This window comes from Haemaphysalis longicornis, unplaced genomic scaffold (genome assembly GCF_048455015.1).
Source record: "Haemaphysalis longicornis isolate Haplotype H1 unplaced genomic scaffold, Haemaphysalis longicornis Haplotype H1 scaffold_1, whole genome shotgun sequence".
NCBI classification, from domain to species: Eukaryota; Metazoa; Arthropoda; class Arachnida; order Ixodida; family Ixodidae; genus Haemaphysalis; species Haemaphysalis longicornis.
In genome coordinates this window covers 45,645,900-45,659,151 of record NW_027526203.1, presented here as the reverse complement: position 1 = coordinate 45,659,151, position 13,252 = coordinate 45,645,900, and the positions used below count along the sequence as shown (strand labels likewise).

At 47.7% G+C, this 13,252-nt stretch overlaps 1 protein-coding gene across 1 annotated transcript in view; it reads right to left on the bottom strand.

Moving 5' to 3' along the window:
- Positions 1-11,022, bottom strand: part of LOC144176137 (RNA pseudouridylate synthase domain-containing protein 1-like) — a 66,362-nt gene extending 55,340 nt beyond the window's left edge. Inside the window, exons 1-2 of the mRNA XM_077705197.1 lie at positions 10,534-11,022; positions 6,375-6,617 (exon numbers count right to left, since the gene is read on the bottom strand). Of these exons, the coding sequence (XP_077561323.1) occupies positions 6,375-6,617; positions 10,534-10,881 (591 nt within the window). The 5' untranslated portion in view covers positions 10,882-11,022. The remainder of the gene's footprint in view (positions 1-6,374; positions 6,618-10,533) is intronic.
- Between the last annotated feature and the right edge of the window lie 2,230 nt (positions 11,023-13,252).

The following is a 13,252-nucleotide window of genomic DNA, read 5'->3' as shown; positions in this document are numbered from 1 at the left end:
TTGTGCTCCTTGTTCACAGGAATCGGCACATTCGCAAGAGTGATGTCTGGGTCCGGGTGGACGCCACGCCTCCTGGAGAACAGAACACAAGAGCTCTTCGCGGGATTAAGATTAAAGCCATTCTTGTCAGCCCAGCCGGCAAGTTTCTTGACGCCAAGCTGGACTTGACGTTCGCAGATGGACAGGTTACATGATTTAAAGGATATCTGCACGTCATCTACATACATGGAATAAGAGATTGTAGGTGGCAGTGCCTTTCCAAGAGAGTTCATTTTTACTATGAAGAGAGTGCAGCTCAACACTCCACCTTGCGGCACGCCATTTTCTTGCACATGAACATTTGACAGTGCACAACCAACTCTGACGCGAAAGGTTCTCTCCGACATATAACTACAAAGGATGTTCAACATGTTGCCCGCAACACCAATTGACTTTAGGTCACTGAGGATACCGTACCGCCAAGCGGTGCCATAGGCTTTCTCTATGTCGAAAAACACCGTAAGACAAAATTGCTTATGCACAAAGGCATCCTTTATATATGTTTCAAGAGCTACGAGTTGATCGTTCGTTGATCGCCCCGCCCTGAAGCCTGCCTGGCAGCTCTCGAGAAGACCGTTGTACTCAAGGAAGTACACGAGCCTGCGATTTATCATCTTCTCGAGAAGCTTGCACAGGCAGCTGGTCAGGGCAATGGGTCGATAGCTAGCAGGAGAGGAAGGGTCCTTCCCTTCTTTCAAGAATGCTACAACTATGGCCTCCCTCCAAGACTTTGGAATGTGCCCCGAAAGAAATATCTTGTTGTAAAGGTGAAGGAGTGTTACAAGAGTGTCTGTGTGTAAGTGCTGTATCATTGTATATGTAATGTTATCTGGGTCTGGAGCTGAGGGTTTACACGTGCTTAGAGCAGCCCTCAGCTCATGTAGTGAAAACAGGGAGTTGTAAGAAGTCTGTGATTTGTTGTTGTCGCGTAGGGACTTCTTTTCACAAGAGGCTTTATGTTTCAGGAAAGTGTTTGTGTAGTGTGCAGAGCTTGACACGTGTTGAAAGTGTTGTGCAAGTGTGTTAGCCTGATCTTCTAGTGTGTCCCCAGTGGTGCTGACCAAGGGCAGGCTGTGTGTTTGTTGTCCCTTGAGTTTGCGTATTCGTATCCATACTTTTCGTGTGTCCGTGTAGGAGTTAATTGATGTTATGAATGTACGCCAACTCTCTCGTTTTGCCTCACGGCGCACGCGCTTTCCCAAGGCCTTTGCTCTTTTAAAAGAAATTAAGTTAGCCGACGTGGGGTACCGGCGAAGGACACCCCACGCCTTGTTCTGGGCCACTTGCACTCGCCTGCAGTCCTCGTTCCACCAGGGCCTCCTAGGGTTGCGTAGGGCACCGGAGGCCTGGGGAATGGACTTTGCGGCGGCGTCGAGGATGTGTGCCGTGAGCAGTTGGGTCGCCTCTTCTATGTGTAGGTGTTTTATGGATGTGTAGTGTAGTTTAGATGTTTCTGTGAATGTACTCCAGTTTGCTCTTCCCTCATTGAACCTTTTATGAGAGGGGGAAGTGTTTGTGCCTATGCCTATGTATGTCAATTTGGTGGGGAAGTGGTCACTACTATATAGGTTTGTGTGCACATGCCACTCAAGAAATGGGAAAAGAACTGCAGAGCCAAGAGCCAAGTCAAGATGTGAATAACTGTTTTGTCCTATGTTATAATATGTAGCTTGGTTTTTGTTAAAAAGGCATGCTCCCGATGATGTTAGAAATTTTTCAATTAGGCGACCTCGAGCATCTGTGCGGGAAGAGCCCCAGATTGAATTATGTGCATTGAGGTCGCCTAAGACTAAGTACGGTTCAGGTAGTTGATCTATCAGGGCTTCAAAATCAGTGTTCGATAGTTGGTAATCCGGAGGGATGTAGAGGGAGCATACCGTTATTAACCTATCATAAATAATTGTTCGAATCGCAACAGCTTCAAGCATGCTGTTTAGGTGGATGGTGTGACACGCTAAGGATTTTCGGGCTACTATGGCCACACCACCTGAAGAATAAGTGGAAGTGTGCCTGTCTTTTCGAAATACCAAGTAGCTATTCAAGAAGTTGGTATGTTTACTATTTAGGTGTGTTTCCTGAAGACACATGAGACTTGGCTGATGTGAATGAAGTATCTCGTACACATCATCTAGATTGTTGATAAGGCCTCTACAGTTCCATTGAATGATGTTGTCTGTTCCCATTATTTACATTTAAGAATGACTGGAGTGTGTGTGTGTGTGTTCATGTGTCGTCTTTCGGGGCTGTTACTCTGGGATTAGGCTTTTTAGGCCTGTCTGTAGGCTTGGAAGTCGGTGGCCGCTCCTTGCGCTGCGTTGCAGGCAGGAACGGCCCGACATCCATCTCGTCGTCGGATGTCCGAGGGGTGCCTGACGGACCGGGCCCTCCGGACTTGACCCCCCCTCGGGAGCCCTTCGTTTCAGCCGCCACCGCCGAGGGCGTCCGGGGCACCAGAGGTGGCACGGGCGGTGCAGTAACGGTGGGAGCCAATACGGGGCCCCCGGTGTCCATCCCCTCGATACCCTCCAACGTACTGGAGGACGGGGAGGCAGCGGCGGGAGCGGCACCGATCCCAAAGGAAGAGGTTGGCACCACAACCGCTGCTGCCTCAGCAAGCGGCGTGGTGCCGGGTTGGGCTGCGTGAGGCAACCCAGTGGGGGGCGGGGGGGGGGGGGCGGGACCAGGTCAGACTGGCTGAACTGGGTCCCTGTGGACACCAGACGCCGCTCCGCCCCCCGGCGAGCCGCGTCGGCGTACCTCCCCAGGGGGAAAGAGGCGAACCTCTTTCGTGCCTCTGGGAAGGTAAGGCTCTCAGTGACTTTCACCTTGATGATCTCCTTCTCGTGTTTGAATTTCTCGCATGTTCTAGAGTAGGCCCCGTGGGGTCCCTGGCAGTTAGCACAGATGAGGGTTTGCGATGGGCAGTTGTCAGATGGATGATCGTGTTGTGCACACTTGGCGCATGTTAGTCGACCACGGCAGGCTGTAGTGCCATGCCCAAACCACTGGCATTTAAAACACCGGCGCGGGTTGGGGATGTGCGGCCTGACGGGGCAATGAATGAAACCTGCATTTACTGATTCAGGAACTGCGGAATGGTTGAAAGTCAATATTACATGTTTTGTTAGGATTTCCTTGTTATCTCGACGAATCATGATACGCCTCACTGCTGTCACACCTTGGTCCTTAAGGCCTTCCAACAGATCGGTTTCAGTTTCATTCATCAGATCTGACTCAGAGATCACACCCTGGGAGCTATTAAGGCTGCGGTGGGGTGTGACCCTGATGTCGAGATCTGCGATGCGAGTTTGAGACAAGAGATTTGTAGCTTGTTGCTTGTCATTCACTTCTACAAGAACTTCTCCTGTTCTAAGTTTTTTGGCTTTGTAGGATTGACCAACAATGCCCTCAAGAAATTTGGAGATCAGGAAGACAGACTTTGTGGCAAGGGGGTTTGACGCATCAACAGATTCAATTACCAAAAACCTAGCATAGTTGTCCGGCTTTCGGAAACTCGTCGTTGGCAACGGAGGAAAGGATACTTCGGTGCGGCCCCTTTTAGGGGGCCGATCTTTGGATTTATAAAATTTGGAAACCATACGGCATAGTATAAAAGCAGGGAGACGGGGGTACTTTCTCCTTTGACCTTACCCTGGTAGTCAAAGAAGTCCCGGAGCTCCCTGCCTGGTAGACAGGCAGGGAGCCCATCGGCCGGAGCTTGACCAAGGCTCCGACGGCCACCGTTTACGGCCTCTACCCTTCACCTTTAAACACCTCGCCACGGTTGGACACGGCTTATGTATGGGAGCTCGGGGTCCGCGGTGTCACTGCTCACCGTCACCATGAATACTCAAGGTGCCCCGTGCGAGGAACCCTGGAAAGTGGCGAACCAACTTTAACTCTTTCGCTACCGCGCCTATCAAAATCGATCAATTTGATCGATACTTTTTGGAACGCCTTTTCATAGCGTTCCAGGCGTTTCTCGAACAAGTAAAGCTGTTCGGAGTTAGATCAGAAAATGGCCTTTCAAAATCAGTTTTGTTTTCATTTTTGCAACGGAAACGCGATTTCTGACACGCTTTTGAATCACCTGGGTGTGGAAAAGGGGCGTGGTCATCGCACGTCACGGCTACCAACGAAGAATGCGTGCAACTCATAATAACTCTCCACCAGTGCTTGTTTTTTGCTATCAGGGCGTGAATGGGGAACTAGCAAACGATTTTCAATCGTCAGGTTCGCGCTCTGACAGTAATAATCCCAGAAATCGGCTGAAAATGTCAAGCAGCGCCTGGTTGCAAAGCTACTTTATGATTTTCGGCAGTTTTATTGCTTTTGCGCACGTTGTTCTAAGTACTGTGGTAGTTCTACTTACCCCAGGACCATTCGCAAACAGTTTACAACAGTTTCGGTTTCGTTTTTGCATCGCGAAATTCATATTTAGCGCTACTACGCAGTTACCCAACTTCAAGGCTACCTGCCGTGGCGCCTGAAGCATCCACGACTGATCCTCGAACAAAGCACAGCGCTCCTGATTTCCCCCCACCCTAACCCGATTTCTGCGATAAGAACTTCAGATGCAAGTCAAAAGGTCACACCCAGTCGCCAGATATCTGTTCCACCGAGGACAGCGCTTCAAACCGGCCTTACACTGCCAGCTGTTCGTCTTCCAGTTTCGTTTCCATGCGAGGGTATATCCGGATGTCTAATGTTGCTGCTTAGTTTAACTGTCTATTCGGACGGAGTCTCCGATAAGTTTTTGTACTGTTTCATTTGAAAAATGTTAGGTGGCGCTGATAGAGGAGGCTCGTTGTGCTGATCTTTTTCAGCGCGCAACTGCTACTCGGCCAAAGATCGCAGGGCACGATTCTAGCTCATCGTACCTCATTTTTGCGAGCAAGGCTACAATTGCGAGTAAGAAGATGATAATAAAGCTCAGCTTTATGTTTTGAGAGATAACTGACCGTGAACGACAACAAGCATCAGCCACGGCGTTCCGTTTTCAACTTCATGCATGTTTTTTCCCGCATCGCGTGCTTGTCCCAAATATTGTGCTCGCTGTAAACGCAAAGTCAGCCATTGACAAGATGTTTTTACGTTATGTGGGCAAATTGATGCTTCTGATAATGACAAACCACCAGATTTATTCCAGGAAACCACCAGAAATTGCACATTTTGAATTGGAGGTTGGGCTTCACCGCATGACACGAGCACCATGCATGCTAACATTTTTTTTTTATATCTGACAAACTGTTCCGCGCAAGTCGACATTTTTTCTAGGGCGTGTTTTTGAAATGTTTTCCTACAAAATGTATATTCTAATTTTTTTCTACTACTGGTGGTTTGATATACACAACTCCTTTTTTATCATTTTTTTCGACAACTTGACAAAAATTTTGGTTTTGACATTTTTTTTACAACTATGATATATAAAAAACTTTAAAAAACTGGCATTATTGAAAATGCCATTAAATAATCTGCATTTTGTGCTCCTGCAATTAGTGCCTAAACAATTTTTAGCAGGGAAAAAAATGTTTCCTTGGACCCCTAAAATTAGTCAATTTTCCAGCGGTAGCGAAAGAGTTAACGCGAAATGTCCGTCTTGACAGCGCCTTCTTGAAGTGCCTTCTTGAAGCGCCTTCAAATTGTCTCATTACCCAAAATAATTCAGGTTTTCAACACATTGCCATATTGCCATAACACATTTCCCAACAAGTCGACAAATTTCTAGCAGATACGGAGATGAGAGTTAAAAAAAGAAGATTGAGGGATGGCCACTCAACAGCACAGTGAATTTCAGCATAAAATTGATTTTTGACAGAAACTGAAGGATTTAGATTGCTCAGTGATATTTATTACAATTATTTGAACAGATGTTTCATCAAGCCTTACCAAATTCCGTTTCAGGGAGTGGGCTGCTCTACGCATATGTAGTGTGTGCATTGGGGCATACCAAACCGTGCTATACATAAACTACATAGCACATCAAGAATGCAGCATAATCAGACTTTACTCATGCTCCAACTATAGAAACTTGAATAGGACATGCAAGAATTTATTTTTGCATGTCCCTCTCAAATAAAACGTGTTTAGTACACCAGAGTGAACAAATAATGTACAAAAAATTTTAAAAATTCGTGTCGAGAATCTCGCATGGGAGATCTCGACACTGGTGCATCATTATGGCAAAAAACAGTGCCAAATGAGACGGGCACGAGACATGACAGAGAGATGAAGCTCTTTGGTGTCACCACAATGCACTGACACCACACACACACAAAAAAAAAAGACCAATTCAACACACCCAGCCTGGACAGCGAGCTGGGAAAAAGATTCACCTGAGACGCTGGGCGTGCATGGAAATACCCCCGACGCAGCAGCAGCACGCGCGTCCGGGCCTCCCTGGGGCTGACACAGTGGTCCTCGTTGGCCGTGCACATCTTGTGCTGGTGCCCGTCCCGACTGTCTTCTCCCACAGCCAGGTCCACCTCGATGCCATTGTTGGGGGCCAGGGGCACATGTCCCTCGAGCAGTGCCACGTAGCATTTGCGAGCTGGCCGCAAGGGGGGCCCAAACGCCTCCTGCAAGGTGAACCAGTGGTGAACCACCAAGTTCTGTTCCTGGCCCATTTCTAGGCCCACACTACGGAGCAACAATAAGACAGGAGGGGAAATGAGGCTTCCTAGCGCAGCCAGATAATGTCACAAGCACTCGTCAAAAGTTAAGCTAGTGGCATCTGTTGTGGGTGAAGAAACTGTGTGGCCGCCGCGATCGGCATTTCACTGCGCAGCCACGGGACAAATTGCGGACGCTATCATTTTGTCCATCAGGAGCTGCTACCCTCTCCTTCACCATCACAGATACGAAGCTTTGCATTTTGCCTTGGTTTTCATTGTGACATTATCTGGTCGTCCAGACAACACGGCCTGCGCTTGCTGCAATGGGCTGTTTCACCTACTATATATTCTTGCTCCGTGGCCCACACAAGCTACAGTCCGGTGTTCACGTCTCACAAGTACTCCTAACGAGAGAAGGCTACTCAGACAATTTGCGAACATCTGCCGCTAGCGTGATAATCCAAGATCCCGACTTTTCCAATAACAGAACACAATTCCCCACAGGGACTGAAATTTGTTTCGATTTCTAACTGGCCACAGCCAGGTCAGAGTGGCATCATTCCATTAACACTGTACTGAACCTGCTGATATTTTAAGCCATTCCAGTGCCTCAAACGGCAAAAAACCTTCCCGTAACAAACCGAGAAAGAAACAAGAGAAACTAAGCTGCTGCCCCATACCAGAGACATAGCCGGTTACGAGCTGCAAGGATGCTTGTTTTAGTTCCAGCACGCCACAAGTGTATGAATTTTCAGCGTAAGTGAGTTGCACGCATCTACCCTGCAGGCAAATTGTATGTATAGGTTGCACTATCTGAACAGCCATGCCCCACACGTACAATTTTTACACAAACCAATACCCATCTTTTCCATTTCCATTTAGTTGAACACCAGCGCTCAATGTGACATTACCTGCTTTGCGACCAGTGTATAGTTCCGGCACAAGCTGCTTTACATCCCTGCCTGCATTTTCCCATGAACCATTTACAAGTGTAGCCGAGTTAAACACCCTGCGACTTGCCTGCTCAATTCCTGTCAAAAGCTAGCAAGACCGGGAGTACCGTACTTACCCGATTCTAACGCGCACCTTTTTTCCGCAAAAATAGGCCGAAAAATCGAGTGCGGGTTAGAATCGGATACGAAACCGAAACTGCCGAAACAGCTGAAATTTCGTTCCACCCATCGCCATCGCCTTCTCAAGATGGCGCCAAAGCTTTTAGCAACAATTTTTCGGATCTAGGCGCCTAGGCTTTTCTATCAACGTTCGCACAAATCGTCAAATTATTCCACTTGCGCGCTTGATGACAGCAATGGCAGCAGCAGCAACGAAGGTGCGCCGCTTCCGTGACTTAAGAGCGGCTCCACGCGTTCACAACGAGCGGTTGGCTGAAGCGTATGCCTCTGGAGAAGCTCGCGGGATCGGCGTGCGAGGCGTCGGCCACGATCCCATCGAACATGGTTGAACGTTCATTCAGAAGTGTGGCATCGCAAACGCGCTTGACGGCACCAATGACGAGATGTTGCGGTCAGCGGAAGGCGACAAGGAGCGCTCGAAGAGCGACGAGGAGTGAAATGAGTGAGATTACTTTAGGAAATCGCCCGTTTCTCTCGCAATCGTGTTTTTTTTTTTTTTTTTTTTTTTTTTTTTTTGCTGACAAAGTTTTTCGCGCGTTAAAATCGGAGGTGCAAGTTTTTTCGGTTTTTCGTCCGGAAAATCGGGTGCGCGTTAGAATCGGGGGCGCGTTAGAATCGGGTAATTACGGTATTCAAGTTTTACAGGGCATTATTCTTCAATTCAGAGACATCCCAGCGTTCTAGATGCTAATGTCCCAACAACAACACCCCCACTCTAAACCAGCCCATTCACAGTCATTTTTTATTCACCATTCACCCCTCAGAAGATTCTAATGATGTACAAAAACACACGGTGCCAATAAACTCTCAAGCGCAACTAGGCACTACAAGACATGACTTTTTTGCATATCAATCATTCTGAGCAGAGGTTACACTGTTCGACATGACTTGGGTGCCTTGCTTTTTTGTGCGCTCTGCCTTTGATACAGTCTTTGTTCTGTAACTGCTTTATTGTACTATGGAGGTTTATTTTCCTGTTCTTGTGCATTTGTGGACAAATGAAACACGAAAGCGAGAATGTGGACCAAAACACAGAAATTGTGCGATTTCTTTCCATGCAAATCAAACTGGTGTGTGGCTTAATTTCAGTAACAAAGTTAGGAACTGTGGCGTTCCAAATATACTAAAAGCGCGCCATTACTGAACCTCCACAAAGAGTATTTTTCAATTTTGCATGTTCTGGTCCATATTTTTGTTTGCATTTCACTTGTCCATGACTGTGCACAATTCTACACACGTCGCGGCATGTGAAAAGTTTTTAAACATTGTTACCCATAAAGCTAGTTGGTATGGTTGCATTTTTAACAGCGCAAAGACAACAGGGACAAAGAATGAAGGATGAATACAGGCGCTGTATTTGTCCTTATTTCTTTGTCCCTGTTTCTTTCTTTGTCTTCAGCGCCTGTATTTGTCTTCCTATTGCCAGGTCAGTGAATAGATGGTGCAACTGGTGGGAAATTCCAGAGGCCAAACTAGAAAATATGTTTGGGAAAACAGAATATATAAAAGCCCCACCCTGTATAAATGGGACCTGACAATTTTGGTGAAGCTTTCCAAAGAAATGCTGCTGCCTGAGAGCAGGTGCAGAAAATACACATGTAATGGACCTTTTTCCAGTACCGGTCCTCCTAGCGGCTGCCACGGCGAACTAAAAATGGTAGTAAGGCACACTCCAAGAAAGTCGTGCTTTTGGTGAACTCGTGCACAAAATGTCCTGGTTTCACAGTCCCCCCCCCGCACCCAGCCATCACCCGTACCTTCCCCATGAATGTCACGGTAGCAGGCGCACGTTCCTGTGACTAATCTGCAGTGGTTGAAGCGCCCCTTTTTCTTTACTTTTTTCATTTTTGTTACTCCCTCACTGGCAGGCATGTGCTAGCAGCGTGGTCAGCCTCAAACATCTTTGACCCTTTCCTTAGAATGACTTTTTGTGTGCACGTACAAACCCACCATGAGCTGCCGAAAGTGAAAAAAAAAAAAAAAATCGTGCAGTGCTAGACAGCATAGCCGCTCCCCAAACAGCTGAGGGGCGCCTTTTTGTTTATTTTGCCAGAGGTGCCTGCCAAGAATGGCAGACCGGCACTCCGCACATGTGCAGATTGCTACTGGAAAAAGGTCCATTGCTAAATGCAGCTGTCAGCTGCCTCGTTTCAAGATGAACTGGAGCATTTACTCGCACGATAATCCATATTTGATATTTGACATTATATTTGATTATGACATGACATTCCACACCAAAAGCCACGTGAAACCCCAATTACATGCAGTGATGTTGTAAAAGTCGTCGCAAAAACGCACGTATTGTTATGCTACCAGTTATAATCACCTCACCCACGTGACTACATCTCTGCACGAAACAGGTTTTATAAGTTGCGTACAAACAGTGTAGAATTTCTTTTGAAGGGGAAAGGGGGGGGGAGTTGCAGAACAGCTTACTATTGCGCTTTTTTTAACGGAATTCACAGTTGAATGTACATCAGGGAACCACGTACTCCACTTTCGAATTGGTGATGCTTGTTTTGGCAACAGCTGATTCTCGTTCAACGGCGTGTTTTCGACAGAAACCAATGCTACAAAGAAAACGCTGAACTTGGTCTCACGGAACAAAGTCACGCCGTAGTGGAGGGGGCTACACTTTGATTCATACCCCCTGTTGCTTATGTCCCTACCAGACCTTAAGTTCCCCTCCTCAAACTCCGCTTTCGACGCCAAGTGGAGCTGCTTTGGCGAGCCCCCGTGGCCACTACCTGCGCAGCGCTAGCCGCGCGCCGAGTGAGCGCCAGGCACAGGACCCCGCTGGTGGCGAAGTCCAGGCGGTGGCAGAAGCGGAAGCCGTGCTGCACAGCCGGGTCGACGAGCTCGGGCAGCTGACGGCGCAGCAGTGTCTCCACGGTCACCGGGTGCTCGTGCGCCTTCTGCGTGTTGATGACCAGGTCGGCCGGCTTCTCCACCACCAGGAAGTGCGCGCTCCGGTGCAGCACGCGGATCGCTCCGTCGCCGCCACCGCGCACGCTCTCGGCCGCGCGGCCTTCGTCTGTCGGCTCGACGGCAGTGACGACTGCACGCGAAGGCCCATCACCGCTGTCAGTGACCATACCCCAGCCGGTAATCACCACGCCGGTTCAACACATGCGACAAAAATTTAAAAAACTGGCAACTCCATATCAGCCCGGCATCTCGCGCGAACCGCACCACTTGTTTAGGAAACAGCAAGCTACACGACTAGTGGAGAGACCACCATGGACGAGCTGTTACGGACCAGCGAAGTCGGAAAACGATAAGAGAAACAGTTCGCGGCCATGTTAGATAGGGCAGCAGCGGACGAAGCTTTTCTTCCCTCCGCGGGCGGACGCGCAACGCCCTTCCATATTTTATTAGCTCAGAGAATTTCGAGAGCAGTTTTTGACTACCCGGGACCTGCTGCAGTCAAAGTCGACGTAGTGTTCTAGTGTTCTTGCAACAGAAAAACATGCTCAACAAGTTTTTGATTACAAGAACCCGTCTAAGAATTGGATTTCTTTATCAAAAAGTGACAATGATGGTGTGCTTATGCATTTGTCATTTGCTTTTTGATGTAATAGGCTTCTATAATCTCCCTCTCGGTTTTATCTGAAGCCGCTTAAGAAACCTTGTTTCTTCGAGTAGTGGCTGACATTTGCATCTCTTGCAATGGTCGCTCATGTGACCGCCTGACATAGAGTGCCTGAATTGCTGCGTACTATGGTCCCTAGAAATATATGCGTACTGCAAGTCTGTGTTCTCTTGCACGCTCATTAAAACATCTGCCCGATATAGACATGACCGCAGTTCAGTGGTACCTCGTAAACCACGTTACTTATGCAATCAGTGAAATGGCTTGCATGTTTCTTTTAGCATTCTCCTCCATGGCTTCTTTCTTTTCCAACATATGGCATATTTTTGACAACTTGCACGGGGCAGAAAACATTACGTTCACCTGGTAACGTACTGCAACCTTTTTAACATTGTGGGGGATGCGGTGTAAGTACGGAATAACAAGATTTTCTTGTGTTCCTTCTAGGTTTTCGTACGCTTGTCCTTTCCCTTAATTTTCTTCAGAAGAGTCTCACAATTAAACATTTGTGACAAAAGCCGCAGGGAACCCAACATCATTTAGATATGGTCTGGTTTCTGAAACTTTCGTCGATTTTATGCTGACACGATTTGACAAGAGCGGCTTGAAGGCAATTTGTGTCTATGCCCCTTTTTACCAACTTAGAATGAGCGCCAAGAAAAGGCAGAAGTCTCTTTTTTGTTCTAGGTTTGTACATGTAACAGACATGGTCAAGCGTAAAATCGAGCTCCAAGTCTAAAAACTGTATTAACGTTCCTCGCGGCTTTTCGAGAGTGAATGTCATTCCCTTTGAAAGAGCGGTGAAAGCTTGCTCATGACGGTCGCGATTATTGTTTACGTCGTTAGTACCAGAAGCGTTAATATAAACACCAAATAGTCGTCTACGTATTTGTAAATCTTTACTACCGGTAGTTATAACTGATTTCAACGGCTACACGCCTGTCTAAGGAAGATAAAAAGATGTAAGGGCGGGTGCAAGGGAAGAGCCTAGCTAAGCTAATGCCTTTCTTTTGTACAAAAAAGCCATTGTCATAAAGATATGGCGGTCGGTTTCAGATAAAATTGTAGCATTTCTAAAAACTGCTCCGTAGTGACACCTGAAGAATTCTGGAGCTTCACTTCTCCACTAACTTGAATCCTTTCACGAACAGCAATGAACAGGTCGTATGGAGTAAAACAAGTCTTCGATGTCCAGTGAAAAAGCGGTGGTGGCACACTTCAGCTCCCCGCTTCCGAAATTCTGAACCAGATCTGCAGAACTCTGCACGAGGAAGGGGTCCCCACCAGTCAAAGTCTTCAAGTGTCGCTGAAGGTACGTGGTAGCTGACCAAGTGCTGCCAGCTGTCTCGCTCCGAAACGATGACCCTAAGGGGGCACTCTGGCTTGTGGGTCTTCCCTGTGAAAAATACCCTCAAAAAACCGTTCTCGGCCTTTTCCACTGATTTTCTTAAAGCCGGTATTCATTCAGCTTGGCGACCACCTCCTTCTTCTGTTCTTTTAAAACAAATGTCGTACTTTTGAAATTCTTCTCAACAGACGTCATAGCTATTCTTCCGAAAAGATAGTCAGGCATCAGCACAAATCCGCCCTCCTTGTCAGTATAACACTATATGGTGTATTCACAGGGCTTTGGGCCGCGCGGCGGCGCTACCTGCGCGGCGGCGACGACGCCATATTTGAGGTTGCACTCCGCCGCGCGGGCAGCGCGTTTCCCGACGCGAAACGTGGTTTGCAGCGTGCTGCTGGCAACAACGTTCGTGTGGACGGTGTTTTTTCTGCGTTATTCGTGGGTTTGCGAACGCCACCTCATACCGAGTAGCTAGCGTTGTTATCACTACGAAAATCCGGACTGCGCTGGTCTCCTACAACCGCAG